The 14,262-nt window shown below is 30.2% G+C and overlaps 2 protein-coding genes across 2 annotated transcripts; both read left to right on the top strand.

Annotated features, from left to right (window-relative positions):
- The first annotated feature begins 2,789 nt into the window (after positions 1–2,789).
- LOC119682829 (cytochrome P450 CYP12A2-like) lies at positions 2,790–5,995 on the top strand. Its single transcript, XM_038096346.1, has 5 exons — positions 2,790–2,925; positions 3,859–4,241; positions 4,302–4,418; positions 4,480–4,927; positions 5,405–5,995. The coding sequence occupies exons 1-5, from the start codon at positions 2,848–2,850 to the stop codon at positions 5,993–5,995; spliced, it is 1,617 nt and encodes a 538-aa protein (XP_037952274.1). The 5' UTR covers positions 2,790–2,847.
- Positions 5,996–8,754: 2,759 nt separating this feature from the next.
- Positions 8,755–13,484, top strand: LOC119684252 (cytochrome P450 CYP12A2-like). The gene is made up of 5 exons (XM_038098258.1): positions 8,755–8,938; positions 11,617–11,999; positions 12,067–12,183; positions 12,243–12,690; positions 12,847–13,484. Exons 1-5 carry the CDS (start codon positions 8,861–8,863, stop codon positions 13,435–13,437), a joined length of 1,617 nt encoding a protein of 538 aa, XP_037954186.1. The 5' UTR covers positions 8,755–8,860; the 3' UTR covers positions 13,438–13,484.
- The last annotated feature ends 778 nt before the right edge of the window (positions 13,485–14,262 follow it).

Genomic DNA, 14,262 nt, shown 5'->3' on the forward strand with positions numbered 1-14,262 from the left:
CGTCGCATACACAAATTGTCCACCAAAATCAAACGAGCCATCTCACGACCGATGCCTAGCTCTCGTGCTATCTCTCTAACACTCACATGAGGATTTTTGAACACGATTTCCTTTGCCTTTTCAATGTTTTCGTCGGTGGTAGAGGTCGAAGGTCGTCCAGAACGCGGCATGTCTTCGACGGTCGTACGACAGTCCTGAAAGGCTTTGTACCACTCATAAACTTGAGTTTTCGATAAAACTGATTCCCCATAAGCCTTTTGTAGCATTCGCAACGATTCTGCACACGAAATTTCGTTCGAAAAACAAAATTTGATGCAAACTCTTTGTTCAATATTTTTTTCCATTGTTTTTTTCGCAACGCACTACTGAGGTGAACTGGTTTCAACAGCTGCCGTAAACGAAATGTCTGACAGATCGCGCTCATTTTTGGCATAGTAATTGTCCTTAATTGATGCCAAACTACATAAACTTAAAATATCGAAAAATATACAGCGCGCGAATTTTAAATGAGAATTTCCGAAAACTTTTCGGTCTTAATGTATATCCGAAATAAATTGTATATGCTGTGGTTTTGTTGAATTGTTGATGTTTTTCATGAGGTGGTATTATTCGATGTTCTCAGGATTTCAGAAAACCTGTAGTATTGTATTACTTTCAGCGGAGTTTTAAGAAATTCGGCGCTCATGGGAAAGAAGCAGATATGGTGCAATCCTGTAATAATTTAAAATTGAATTTTTTTGTTGCCTTAAACTGAATTTTTGGATGTATCAAAATTCCTGAAAAAAAAGTAAGTGTACAAGAGAAGAAATTCTTCAAGCGCTTTTATATTTTTTTTGCTTTATTAATGAATTTAGTATAACCAAGTATTTATGTAATGTGCACAATATAATTAAAAGGTCGTCACTGAAAGTTTTACGTTTTAAGGCAGAGCCATTCTTACTGTCCCGATTACTAACACTTTTAATTTTTCTCACCCACTTTAATCTAATGTATTTGAGTGTTGATAAATACCTTTAATTTGTTTATTTATATAGTTATCGATAAAAAATCTAAAGTACGCAGCGGCTTGCATATGCAACCCATTTTCGTCGAAATTTTTCTATGGATAATACTAATAGTAATACATTTCATCCATCAGGACATTATCTGTCGGTATTCAAAAATAATTTTTCTACAAGTTTCTTTCGATGAGGTCTGTATTTGAGCTTAGCTTGCAAATGAAATTCAGACAAAAACACAGACGAGAGAGTAAGTAAGACTACTAGATGGAACCATAAATATCACTAAATTATCTTATCCTACCATGCTGATCACGAATATGTATATTTTATTTAGACCGCCAAATTTTTCCTCTAAAACAAGGAATAGTCACACAGATACTCAAAAACAATATTTGCCTACCACATCCTCAGACTAACATAAATACCACACCATCTATTGTCTGTATGCAATGGAATTTCAATAATTATTTGCGCATTTTTACTATCGCTTGTGGGATAATTTTGTTTGTTAACATATCCATATATTCACAGAAAATGAAAATCGTTTCTCAATATAATTTCAGATGATGTTTAAAATATCTATTTAGAAAGTAGGAACTTAAACAGTTAATTATTACCTTCTTCTATTCTCCAATTCTTATTTGCAACCAAATAGAGTCAATTTCTAAACAACAATATTGTTAAAAACTATTATCTCCAGCTGATACATTTTAACGATAATATTGCGATTATTGATAAAATGAATTACAATTCCTATCAGTCACTCAAATTTTATTAATCAAATCAAAATTTTTAGATTTTATTTTTTACTGTTCATTGACTTTTATTTTTCAAGGTCTTCGAATTTTTCTATTTTCTAAGATAAGCCGGCGGTAGGTTATAAACTTTTTTGTGAAATAGTTTTATAGATACATTATTAAATATAGCATGGAATTAAGTATACAGAACAAAAAACTGACCTATCTGAATGTGTTGATTAGTTTATTTCAGTATAATCAGTTTATAAAAATATATTGCAGTATTAGATTAAATAAAAACATAATTGTCAATCAAATAAAATACATCTACATTTTATATTATTTAGATTAAATTTGGTTTTTTTATTGCTTTAAAAATAACATATTTTATTTCAGAGTTTCAAATACGTTACTTCTCTTTTGTTAATGATACTTCTCAATAAAATTTTTAAAGCTCCCATTGTTTGAAACTGCACCAGTGAAAAACTTGCCATTAGGGTCCAATTTGAAACCTATCTAAAACACAATAGAAGGAATATTATCCTTTCCTCTCATTTGGTGAAATTGAGTCGTAAACAGTTAAATTAATTAAGTCATCATTTTAATTTTATTCGTTTATTTCTACATGTAACAATGAGAAGCAATAATTATCTATATATAATTATATATAAATTTAAATTAACTAATTAACCGCTTTATGTTTAAGTCTGCAATTGAATAGATCTTCAGAGGTCATACTTCTCTGCTTAACCGATACCTCGTACTTATTCAATTCGATTAAAATGCAGTCAGACACACTTTAAGCTAGATAAGTAGGTGGATAGTTCAAATGATATGGCATAATCGATATATTTTGTAGAACTTATCAAAATTTTATTTGCATTATTATGACTATAAAGTCCTGATAAGCTGAATGACACCTTTTCATTTTCAGTTCGTAGGTGCATAATAAAGAAAACGATAGGTAAATTTTATTATTTGAAGTGATTGCCAAAAAACTGCCAATCAACAAATATTTTAGTTAGAGTCGAAAGAAACTTACTAGCGAAAACATTTCAATTTATTCGTTTGATATAAGAAAAATATTAAGTTTATATTTTCGGTTTAAAATGATACAATCCAAAATATATCGTATAGGACAAAATTTACGTTATGTGAATATCGTAGCTGGCTTATCTACTTCACAGGTGATTCTAAATATTATCATAACATCAAATAATAATAACAAACAAATAATAAATCAACATGATAATAAAGTGTATTATGGATAATAAAGATGTGAAAATACTAATTGATTTAATCGAAAATAAATGTGATAAATATGGTTAAAATTAAGTAATTGATTATTATATATTGCTATTAATATTGAAAGGAGTTTTTTTATTTTGTGCAAATGTTATAGACAAGGAATTGGATCTATCATGAACTTGTAATAGTTTCTAAGTCAAATATTTAATAACAGCGCAAGATTTTGATCTATCTGCCCTAAACAACGATTAGGTGTTTAAGTTAAGTAAAACCATGCGTTAGAAGAAATTAAAAGAATAGATTGAAATAAATATCAATTACTTGTTTTTCTAGTATTTATTTTAATTATATAGTATATATTATATTTTAGTATTTATTATTATCTACGATTGTGCATAGGTGAAGCACTGTAATCAGTTAACATGCTCCTGTGTGACTTTGTTTGGTATTAAAAACTATCTGCGGCCTTAACTGTAAAATCGCAGGAGTAGTCAATAACCATATGTCAATTAGCTTATAGAAACTATGTGGTAGATTGGGTCAAGCTGTGGTCTAGTTAGATATTAATCATTGGAGTCTACTTTGAAAGCAACAAAATATATATACTATAACTGATATAACTAATTAAACATACAAAGCCACCTATAGCGGAACTCATTCCTTTTGAACCCATATTGAAATTAGTTTCAGAAAGCCAGTTATCTAAATATTAATATTGCTACAATATTAATCCCTATTCAAGCACACTTAACAGATTGGTAAGGAAAATATGAGCAATTTATGACAACTGTATGCCTTACATTTCATTATATTTTTTCTTTTCTGATATTATAACATAAATTCATCATCACCTTTTACTTCTACTTTAATAGACACGATTTCACACAAACTTAGCTACGCAAGTGAATACTGAAAGCACATTTCAAAAAAAATGGCAAGAAGCACAACCTTTTAAGGATATACCAAACGAAAGCGTTTTCCGATTCATACGTAACTTTCTACCCGGTGGAGATTATCACAACTTGAATTATGTACACACGTTGTACAAATTTCATGAAAAGTATGGCAAAATCTGCTTAATGCCTTCGCTTTTCGGAAGATCTCCAATACTTTTGACATTCAATCCTACAGACTTCGAAACTGTCTTCCGAAATGAAGGTATTTGGCCACAACGTCCAGGATTCGCAGCACTTTCTCACCATCGCGAAAAACATAGACCAAACTTTTACCAAGGAGCTGATGGTTTAGTATCTACGTAAGACAACAATATAAACTGTACAAACAATATAAATGTTATTGTTTTATTTATTCCTAGTAACGGGCAGAAATGGGGAAAATTTCGTTCCACTGTCAACCCTGTACTTATGCAGCCTAAAAACGCTAAATATTATATACACAAAATGTGTAAAATCAATTTAGAATTTGTTGAAAGGTGTGTATATTAATTTCAATTACTAAACTTTGTTGTAAATATCATAATTGTTGAAACACAGAATAAAGAAAATACGAGATCCACAAACACTTGAAGTACCGGCTAATTTTGAGGACGAAATAAATCGCTGGGCACTTGAATCAGTTGCAGTTGTGGCACTGGATAAACAACTCGGATTAATCAGCAATAAACGGGATGATCCTGCAGCGAGAAGATTTTTAAAAATAATCACCGAGCTTTTCACCTTGGCAGCTGAACTGGAATTTCAGCCACCAGTTTGGAAAATTATAAGCACTACAAAATTCAAACGTACGATGCAACTTTTGGATGAGGTACAAGGTATTACATTAAATTATGTGGAGAATGCATTAGACAGTTTGGAGGAGGATCGTAAAAACGGTGTCGTGAGAATGGAACATGAGAAGAGTGTTTTAGAAAAGTTATTGAGGATCGATAAAAAAATAGCTATGGTGATGGCTATGGATATGTTGCTAGCAGGCGTCGATACGGTATTTAATTAGTTATTATCTTATTGATATTAAATTTAAATAATAATCCACTACTTTTGCAAGAGTAACGTTAACAATTAATTAGTTCAGTAATACTTGAATTAATATCATCAGCATCTTTGAATTAATGCAGATTTATGCCAATAAAATAAATATATAAAGCAATCAAATATGTATAGTATATAGTTATATATGAGACGTTTGAAAGTTTTATTATTTACTTGAATATAAAACAAAATACAATACTAAATATTGAAAACTTTGTTATACATTTTATATATCTTCGAAATGATGACTTATTTCTGTTTCCACTTTAATCAATAATCTCAACATCATTTAATTATTTAAATAATATTGAAATATTTATAAGTAAATTATCATATATTTGGCAAAAAGTATATTAGAATACAGATATTTTTTTTTTTATTGACGAAGACATATTAACATTCAGTTTTTATTAATCATTTTTCTCTTCAGACGACCACCATTTTTACCGGCATTATGTTGTGTTTGGCAAAAAATCCAGAAAAACAACAAAAACTACGAGAGGAACTCTTTCGACTCATGCCAGAAAAGGATACGCCTTTCACAGAAGATATTCGTAAGGAGCTAAATTACATGCGTTGCTGCATAAAAGAAGCGCTTAGACTTTATCCTTTAGGTCCTGGAAATACACGTACAGTACAAAATGATGTTGTATTGAGTGGTTACCAGGTGCCAATGGGCACACAAGTATTCATGATGGCTGCAAGTGTGCTTAAAGATGAGGCAAATTTTTCCAGGGCAAGTGAATTTATACCTGAAAGATGGATAAGACAAAAGAAGCAAGATTCAACTGAATGTCCCGCTTCTATGAAGACTACAAATCCATTTATTTACTTGCCTTTTGGTTTTGGTCCAAGAGTTTGTATTGGGAAGCGTGTTGCAGAGTTGGAACTAGAGTTAGGTGTGGCTCGGATTATAAGGAATTTTAAAGTGGAATTTAATCACTCAACTGAAAATGTATTTAAGCCTTTGATATTTAATGTGCCTAATATTCCATTACAATTTAAGTTTATCGATGTTTAAGTTTTTACATAGATTTGTTGATTTATTCACAAATATATATTAAGAAATTAATTACATTATTACAACTTATTATCACAACTAAATAATTATTTACTCAACAAATGTCGTATTTTGGTCGGTTTGTTTGAATTCTGTCACACCTTGGAACATTGTAAAGCAATACTGGGTAATTGTGCTTTATTTAATTGTAAATATTTAATGTAATATTTTGTAAATGGTTGATTCGGAGTAAATTGGAATTAAATGGTTCTTAATATTAGGTTGGGTAGTTAAGAATATTCAGATTTTACTTGTTAACTGTTTTAAAACCAGTTAAAGGGTAGTTATCGTATTTTTAGTTTTAAAAGAATTTGAAGTTCGTACTGACTGATATTAACTATGGCATGTAGGTAAAAGAGTTTAAAACTTTTAAGGCTCTGGACTTTTTAAACAAATTTTTTCTGACTTTTAATTATATTATTATTTAGCATACATCTAATTTCCAGCTCAAACTCATTTCGCAAGCAATTGAGGAAGGTCAACAATTTTGATAAATTTTTACCAATGCACTATATCTTAATACAACTCAGTTTTTGAGATATTAAGTTTTACAGCCTGAAAGGTTTTATTCAAAAACTACTAACAATTAAATTAAATTTTTTTTTAGGACTTTACCTTTTATTTCGAACGACAATTCGATTTTGACGTCATTAGGAAGATTCCTAATATTCCAACAATTATTGGTTTTACTGTTAATTATAAAAGTTGGTGTTAGATCGGTTTTCGTAAGTCTTGTCCATGAAAAAAGTTTTCAATTGTAATCATCAATATATGATTAAGTAAGTTCATTCGGAATATAGCGTATTAAAAAAGATATCCGAAATTGCTAAACCAGTTATAATCTTTTGTTAAATCGGCGTGCCCGAGTAGTCCAAATCTTACATATTATTGCGCAATTTAATATGAATGTTAATAAAATATATTTGCAAAATATCATAGTGTTTCGGGTTCCCATGAAATGATTGTTAAATTAATATACAAGGAATGTGAGGGTAAAAACATACATGCAAGGAATGTGAGAGTAAAACCTTAACGAAATGGTATATATGAGTGAATTTTAACAGTTAAATAGTGTGTTTTTTATTTATTGTTCAGTTCGATGTTTCGATCAATTATGTCTCTCGAATATTACTGTCAAAATTTGGTATTCACTAAATATTTCCTTCTGACTACAGATTTTTTAACTTATCGAATCCTTTCTTATTGCTGTCAAAATTCGGCCTTCACTAAATATTGCCTCCTGACTATAAATTTTTTTCAATGTCACAGCGTTCGAAAAACAATTTTGAATAAACAGTGAGTATCAAAATGCAGAGATGTTTAAAAATAAACACAGGAATGATTACATTTTTTGGTCCATAGTTTATGTTTTTTTTGTTACTTTAGTCTTCTCGGTAATGAAAAGCTCTGAAATTTTGAATAAGCACCCCTAGCACAACTGAGACTGCAAGACGCATTGAAGGGGACTGAAATACACAGCCAACCGAGTTCTGATTAGACTTTTGAAGGTCCATGACATATTCAAAATTGCAAATATATCAAACAGTTGAGGATGATAAAGAGTTATAACTGGTGATAAAACGTAGCGCATTCAAAATAAACTGAACATAATGCTAGAATGTTGCATGTCAGTCACCAAAAGAGTCACCTTACAGTTAAATAGACGCGTTCACTGTCAATTAAACTTAGAAGTAAAAACTATTAGCGATGAGACTATTATTTAAAAATTGTGCGTTGTGGGTCAGAAGTGCAGAAGTTCAACTAAAATATTAAGAACCAGGTAATTACAGGGTACTGTAAAATCGCTAAAAGCCCTTAATGTTATTGATCGGCTTTAATGTTATTGATCGGCTACTGTAGTATTTTTATTTAAGACCATGCTACTTCTGACTTTTGGGGAAATAGTTTCGATACTATCAGAGTCATCCAAAATGCTTTCACAAGCATAGCATAGAGTAGTCCAAGCAATAAGCAATAAAAAAATTATTTAAAAAATTTGTTGTATTTACTTGAAAAAATACTATTTTAAATATATAAATAATAATTTTTTCTGTTTTAAATAAATATTTTCTTATCTGAGTCAAATAGTATATATTATTTATTACTTGTAATCATATTAATTAACACATTAAATAATTGCTACACTGTGAAAAAAATTGTAAAACCGAAAAGAAAGTCTTATTTCAATTTAAATCGCGTAAAACAGCGTCAAAATTTCATAAAAACAAATATTTTAATTTTTTTTAAATCCATTTTATTTATTTTTCCTCAAAATTACTTAATATATAAAGAAATAAAGAAATTAAAAAGGGTCGCTAAAGGGTTAATTATAACAAATTAACAAAATTTTTTTCTATTCTTGTCCACTGTACATGACGTAAAGCTTTAATATTGATATTGAAAAATATGAATAAAAAAAAAATATTTAACTAATTTAGTATTTATTTTGGTGCACAAACTCAAATGTTCTCTCCATTGAAGAAAAAATTTTTTGTGTGTGCGCATGAAATTTGTGCTCAAGATACATTAAAAGCTCAGATACATTTTTTTATTTTGAGTGTTGTGCGCTCAACTGGTGAAATCGTTTGGACAAATGATAATGAACTTGAAAGCAATAGGAAAGGCAAAAACAACAACAACAAAATATAACAAAATAAATAAATTTAATGATTTTGGGCTCTAAAAAGCGGTCAATCAACAACGTTTTTTAGTTTTCATTTTAGTATTAAACGCAATTTCTTCACGCGAACATCTGACTAAGTTAGTTAACTTGTTTTGTTGTTGTTTTCAGTGCAAAATAAAAATTTGAAATATTTCAAATAAAAAATGTTGCGTTCGAAAATACTTCAAGTGGGGCAAAATCCAAGTTGCGCAAATATCTTAGGCGGGTTATCTACTCAACAGGTGATTCAAGTGCTTTTATTATCAAACAACAAACAAACAATAACGGAAAATATAATTATAGTTGCTTTGTGAATTATAGATAGAAAGTATATTTTGATAATATAAATAAATAAAAACTAAAAGCACCATGTATATAAATAAATATATATATAGAAATATGTTGATATATACATGCACTTCATATAAATGATACGGTGACCTTAGAAAACTTTTTTGCTATAAACAATAATTTGTTAATTGATGGTTGGACACCGTGATTATTTTTAATTAATAGTTAAAACGATATAGGTTCTTTTTTTTCATTCAGTACATATTCTATTAGGTATTTGCCTTGGTTTAAAAATATTAAAAATATAAACACAAGATAAAGTCTATTAGAATACAGTAAAAATTTTAATAAAACGTAAAATTCTATGTCTACATTTTGTTTTTATACATAAAGTAAATCGTGTCAAAACAAGTACTGTTTTCAATATAACAAAAATATTGAACTAAATTAGCATAAAAGTATTGTTTTTGTATCTTAATCGCGTTTTTATTTAAAAAAGGCAACAATATTTTGGAGCATTTCTTTTAAAGAACCTAAAATAAACTCCTGTCGATATGTACCATAAGATATTTTGCCGAAGGGAACTGGTTATGATAAACATCGGATACAATTTGGATAACTCTGCAATTTATACTTGAAGTGATACTACTATACTACTTAAATACTAAATGAGATATATCATTGCTGACTTTCCATAATTAATTCGCAAACTGTCTATACTCGTACCAGTGTTGGCAAATATATTTCTCAATATTTACCTGCTAACAGAGTTGTCAAAGTCGAGAGTTACTTATTATTTTGGACTACCATATAGGAAAAATAGTTCTTAAGCACTTATTTTTAATTTATACATAACTATGTTTTAGTCTGCACTGGCTCATATCTTCTTTACGTGACTTATTCACACAACCCTTACAGATTTCGATATAAACTATCCACAATCAGCACTTGCTTTCTGAGTTTCTATAACGAATATTAGTCCAGATGACTTCAATTTCATCATATCGGATTTTGAAGACTTTATTCTTGTCTGAAATTCGTATACTTTTAGTCTAGAGTCATTTTAAATTAAGTCAAGTTTTCCGAATTCAGTTGTCGGATTGGCAATTTACCCTTATAATCTGTAACCGATTTGTTAGCAATTTTAACGTATTCTACACAACTTCTAACTCAATTTGGATTTGCGTTTGACATTTTCGAAGTCTATTGCTTCAAATATCAAATTCAAAACAATCATAGAACATAGCGGATGGTTTACGCAACTATGCTCTGTTCAAAATAAAACTGGGTTTGTTGATTTGTGTAGAAAAGCTTCGGCTGTAAGCACTTTTGATCCTCGGAAAATTGGTCCTCAATACTCATCAAAAGAACACTGCAAGGCTAACTGCAGTTATTTCTGGTCATTCGTGTATGGTAACCCACGCAGAAAAACTGCGTATTCCTCATAATCCTCACTGCAGAAGTTGTGGAAACCCGCAAGAAAAATAAACCATAATACATTTTCTCTGTAAATGTCCGGCTTGGGCAACCAGAGGATATAAATTCTTAGGAAGATACTTTTTTGATAGTTTATCAGACTGTTCATTAGTAAAGACGAAAGATCTATTAAATTATCTAAATTCGGCAGGATGGATTAATTTTAACTCTTTTATACTAGGGTACTTGCGAGGAATGTGGCCTGCTTCTGCAACCAACCAAGCATCTTTAAAACATACTCAAAAAAGAATCAAAGTCAAACCAAACAATTATTACATTCCACAGACTGTTATTTAGTATAGCATGCAGTGCTGATAAAGGTCAATAGAATAAGTCTCTGAAAGAAATCAGACAAATTCAACGTGTGAATCTTATGAACAGGATTTCCAATTCTGATCATACAATTTTCATTATAATTGGATAAAGAAATATACTTAAATCTCTCTAATTAGAGAAGCTCTACTTGCTGTTATTTTCTGGGGATTATGATGATAATGGATTTTTTTCAAACCTTCGACATAGTTTCAGAACTGAGCTGAATTATAAAGTATTATTACAAAATTTCTGTTATTTTCCTAGATGATTCTATATAAAAATATAATACTATATTCCCTTATTTCAACCTCCTTTACACATAACTGTCATTTAAACTTATTCCCTTGTGAATATTATCTCGTCATTTATTGGGTGAACTTTTTATTAATATGATACCAATCCCATTGTTTTTTAATTTAGTTATATATTATAAAAAGAAATTCGTAGCTTTTATAAACCCTATTCAAATAGGAAAGGATTTTGTTGATTAATTTCTAAAGTATTTTTGACATTCTGCTTTAAATCAGAAATGTACTTTATTCATTTAAAAAAATAGTAGTGACAATACTATGATTACATGACATATTTCTAGTTGTACTTTTTATATAAATAATGTACTTAAGACATAAATGATAAATGAATCGCTTTATCAGTGCACTTTTTTTTTCAATGATTATTTATATTACAAACATTATCATAATCTTATCGTTATTATTTTTTATACTATTATATACAGTAAATAGTATTGCATTCAAATGCAGCCAATAAATAGTAATTCAATTTCTATTGTATTTTTTAATAATCTTTATAATTAACTACTCCACCTTATATATAACAGATCCGTCTTCAAACCAGCGCAGCTACACAAATAAACACTGAAAATGTGTTTCAAAAGGAATGGCAGGAAGCACGTCCTTTCAATGAAATTCCTAATGAAAGAGCATTTCGCTTCTTAAGAAACTTTCTACCTGGTGGAGACTACCATAAATTGAATAGCGTCAAGATGATGTACAAATTTCATGATAAGTACGGTGACATTTGCTTAATGCCTGCGGTATTTGGTAGACCACCCATGCTTTTAACATTCAATCCTGCTGATTTTGAAACTGTTTTCCGGAATGAAGGTATTTGGCCAGATCGTCCAGGTTCTGAAACTTTGGCATACCATCGTGAAAAACATAGAGTAGATTTCTTCCAAGGCACAGATGGCTTAATATCAACGTAAGAATTCACTGTAAAGAGCAACAGCAGTAAAAGAATATCCGTTTATCTTGTTTTGTTTTTTTAGTAAAGGCGAAAAGTGGGGAACATTTCGTTCAGCTGTTAATCCGGTACTGATGCAGCCCAAAAATGCCAAATTTTATATACATAAAATGTGCAAAATTAACTCTGAATTTGTTGATAGGTCCATAAATAAGTTATATTATTTGATTGCATTTTAATTTTTCTTTTCGTTAAAAACAGAATTCGAGAAATCCGTGATCCACAAACTCTGGAAGTTCCTGCGAATTTCGAGGATGAAATAAATCGCTGGACATTTGAATCAGTTTCAGTTGTGGCACTGGATAAACAACTTGGTTTGATAAAAACGAATCGCAATGACCCGGGAGCTAAGAAACTTTTTAAGATTATTACTGAGTTTTTCTACTTGGCTGGTCAACTTGAATTTAAACCACCGGTCTGGAAAATTATAAAAACTCCAGATTTCAATCGATTAATGCAAATATTAGACGAGGTACAGAATATAACATTGAAGTACATAGAGAACGCACTAGAGCGTTTGGAAGAAGATCGTAAAAACGGTGTAGTGAAGACAGAACATGAAAAGAGTGTTTTGGAAAAACTTCTCAGCATCGATAAAAGAACAGCAATGGTGATGGCGATGGATATGTTGATGGCAGGCGTCGACACGGTATTTAGTTTATTTATTATATCATTATCAATTTTTTATTTGTAATAAAAAATTATTTTGTAATATTTATACATATATTTATATATTTTTATATATATATATAAAAATTTATTTACATATTTCAATATGTCTTTAATTATTTCTTTACAATTTTAGACTACTACCACTTTTGCTGGAATTATGTTGTGTTTAGCGAAGAATCCAGAAAAGCAACAAAAATTACGTGAAGAATTACTACGACTAATGCCGGAGAAAAATACGCCCTTTACTGAAGCCATACATAATGAGTTAAACTACATGCGTGCCTGTATTAAAGAATCACTTAGACTTTATCCATTAGGAGCTGGAAATGCACGTGTAACACAAAATGATACTGTATTGAGTGGTTATCAGGTGCCAAAAGGCACAATGGTCTTCATGTTTGCTGAGAACTTAGTTAAAGATGAGAAACATTTTCCAAAAGCAGATGAATTTTTACCAGAAAGATGGATTAGACAAAGCAAACAAGATTCAAAAGAATGCCCTGTTTCCATGAAGGCAACAAATCCTTTTATTTATTTGCCATTTGGTTTCGGTCCCAGAGCTTGTATTGGCAAGCGAATTGTGGAGTTGGAACTTGAATTAGGCGTGGCTCGGATAATAAGGAACTTCAAAGTAGAATTTAATCACTCAACTGAAAATGCATTTAAACCATTGCTTTTTAATGTACCCAATATTCCATTGAGATTTAAATTTACTGATGTTTAAATATTTAATAATTTAAAGGGATTTTTGGAAACATTTAAATATGTTGTATATATATATAAATTATTGTGATAAAATACTTATATTCGATTAGTTATATATGCGTTTTTATTTTTTGTGTGTTTGTTGTCTTAAGAGTGGTTTAGGAAGAAATTTTTTTACTGAGGCTGTTCACATGGTTTTTCCTGCATGTTATTGCATATTTGTTGCATATTCGTTTTGTGAATGGCAAACAAGAACAATATATACGACTTCGAGGCACTGCTGATAGAGGGGATGCAACGATTAAAATAACTATTAAATAAAAGTGCAACAAAAGTACCCTTAATTTGGGTCAACTTATGGTGGGACGTTGGGCAGCGCACCGTCCAGCAAGTGGCCCCACTGAACTGAAGGATTAGCCGAAGTAGATCACGTAATTACTTGGGTCCTTTTCGTCCTTATATTCTCAGTTGTCGTTATTGAGTTAAAGCTGGAGAGGCTTCCGTTCGCGTAACTACATCTCTTGGTAATGCAAGCAGCTCATTTAGCTTGAGGTTGCCTTCATCACCAAACCACTGGTGTCTCAAGACAGTCATAATTTGGGCCTAAGTAAAACTGGTGAATTACTTAGATTCATATACAACTATAATTATTATGATTCCATGAAAGAATTCAGAAAACAAAAGATTTGCGTTGAACTAAATATTAAGCTGCATCACGTCCAGGTACAATGTGGATAATCATATTATAAAAAAATATGATTGGCATGGCGATATAAATAACATTAAAATCACAGAATCGTAAATAAAATGAAAAAGAATTTTATGGAGAAGTTAACCAGTTACG

Source organism: Teleopsis dalmanni, chromosome 2, assembly GCF_002237135.1.
Source record: "Teleopsis dalmanni isolate 2A chromosome 2, ASM223713v2, whole genome shotgun sequence".
NCBI lineage: Eukaryota > Metazoa > Arthropoda > Insecta > Diptera > Diopsidae > Teleopsis > Teleopsis dalmanni.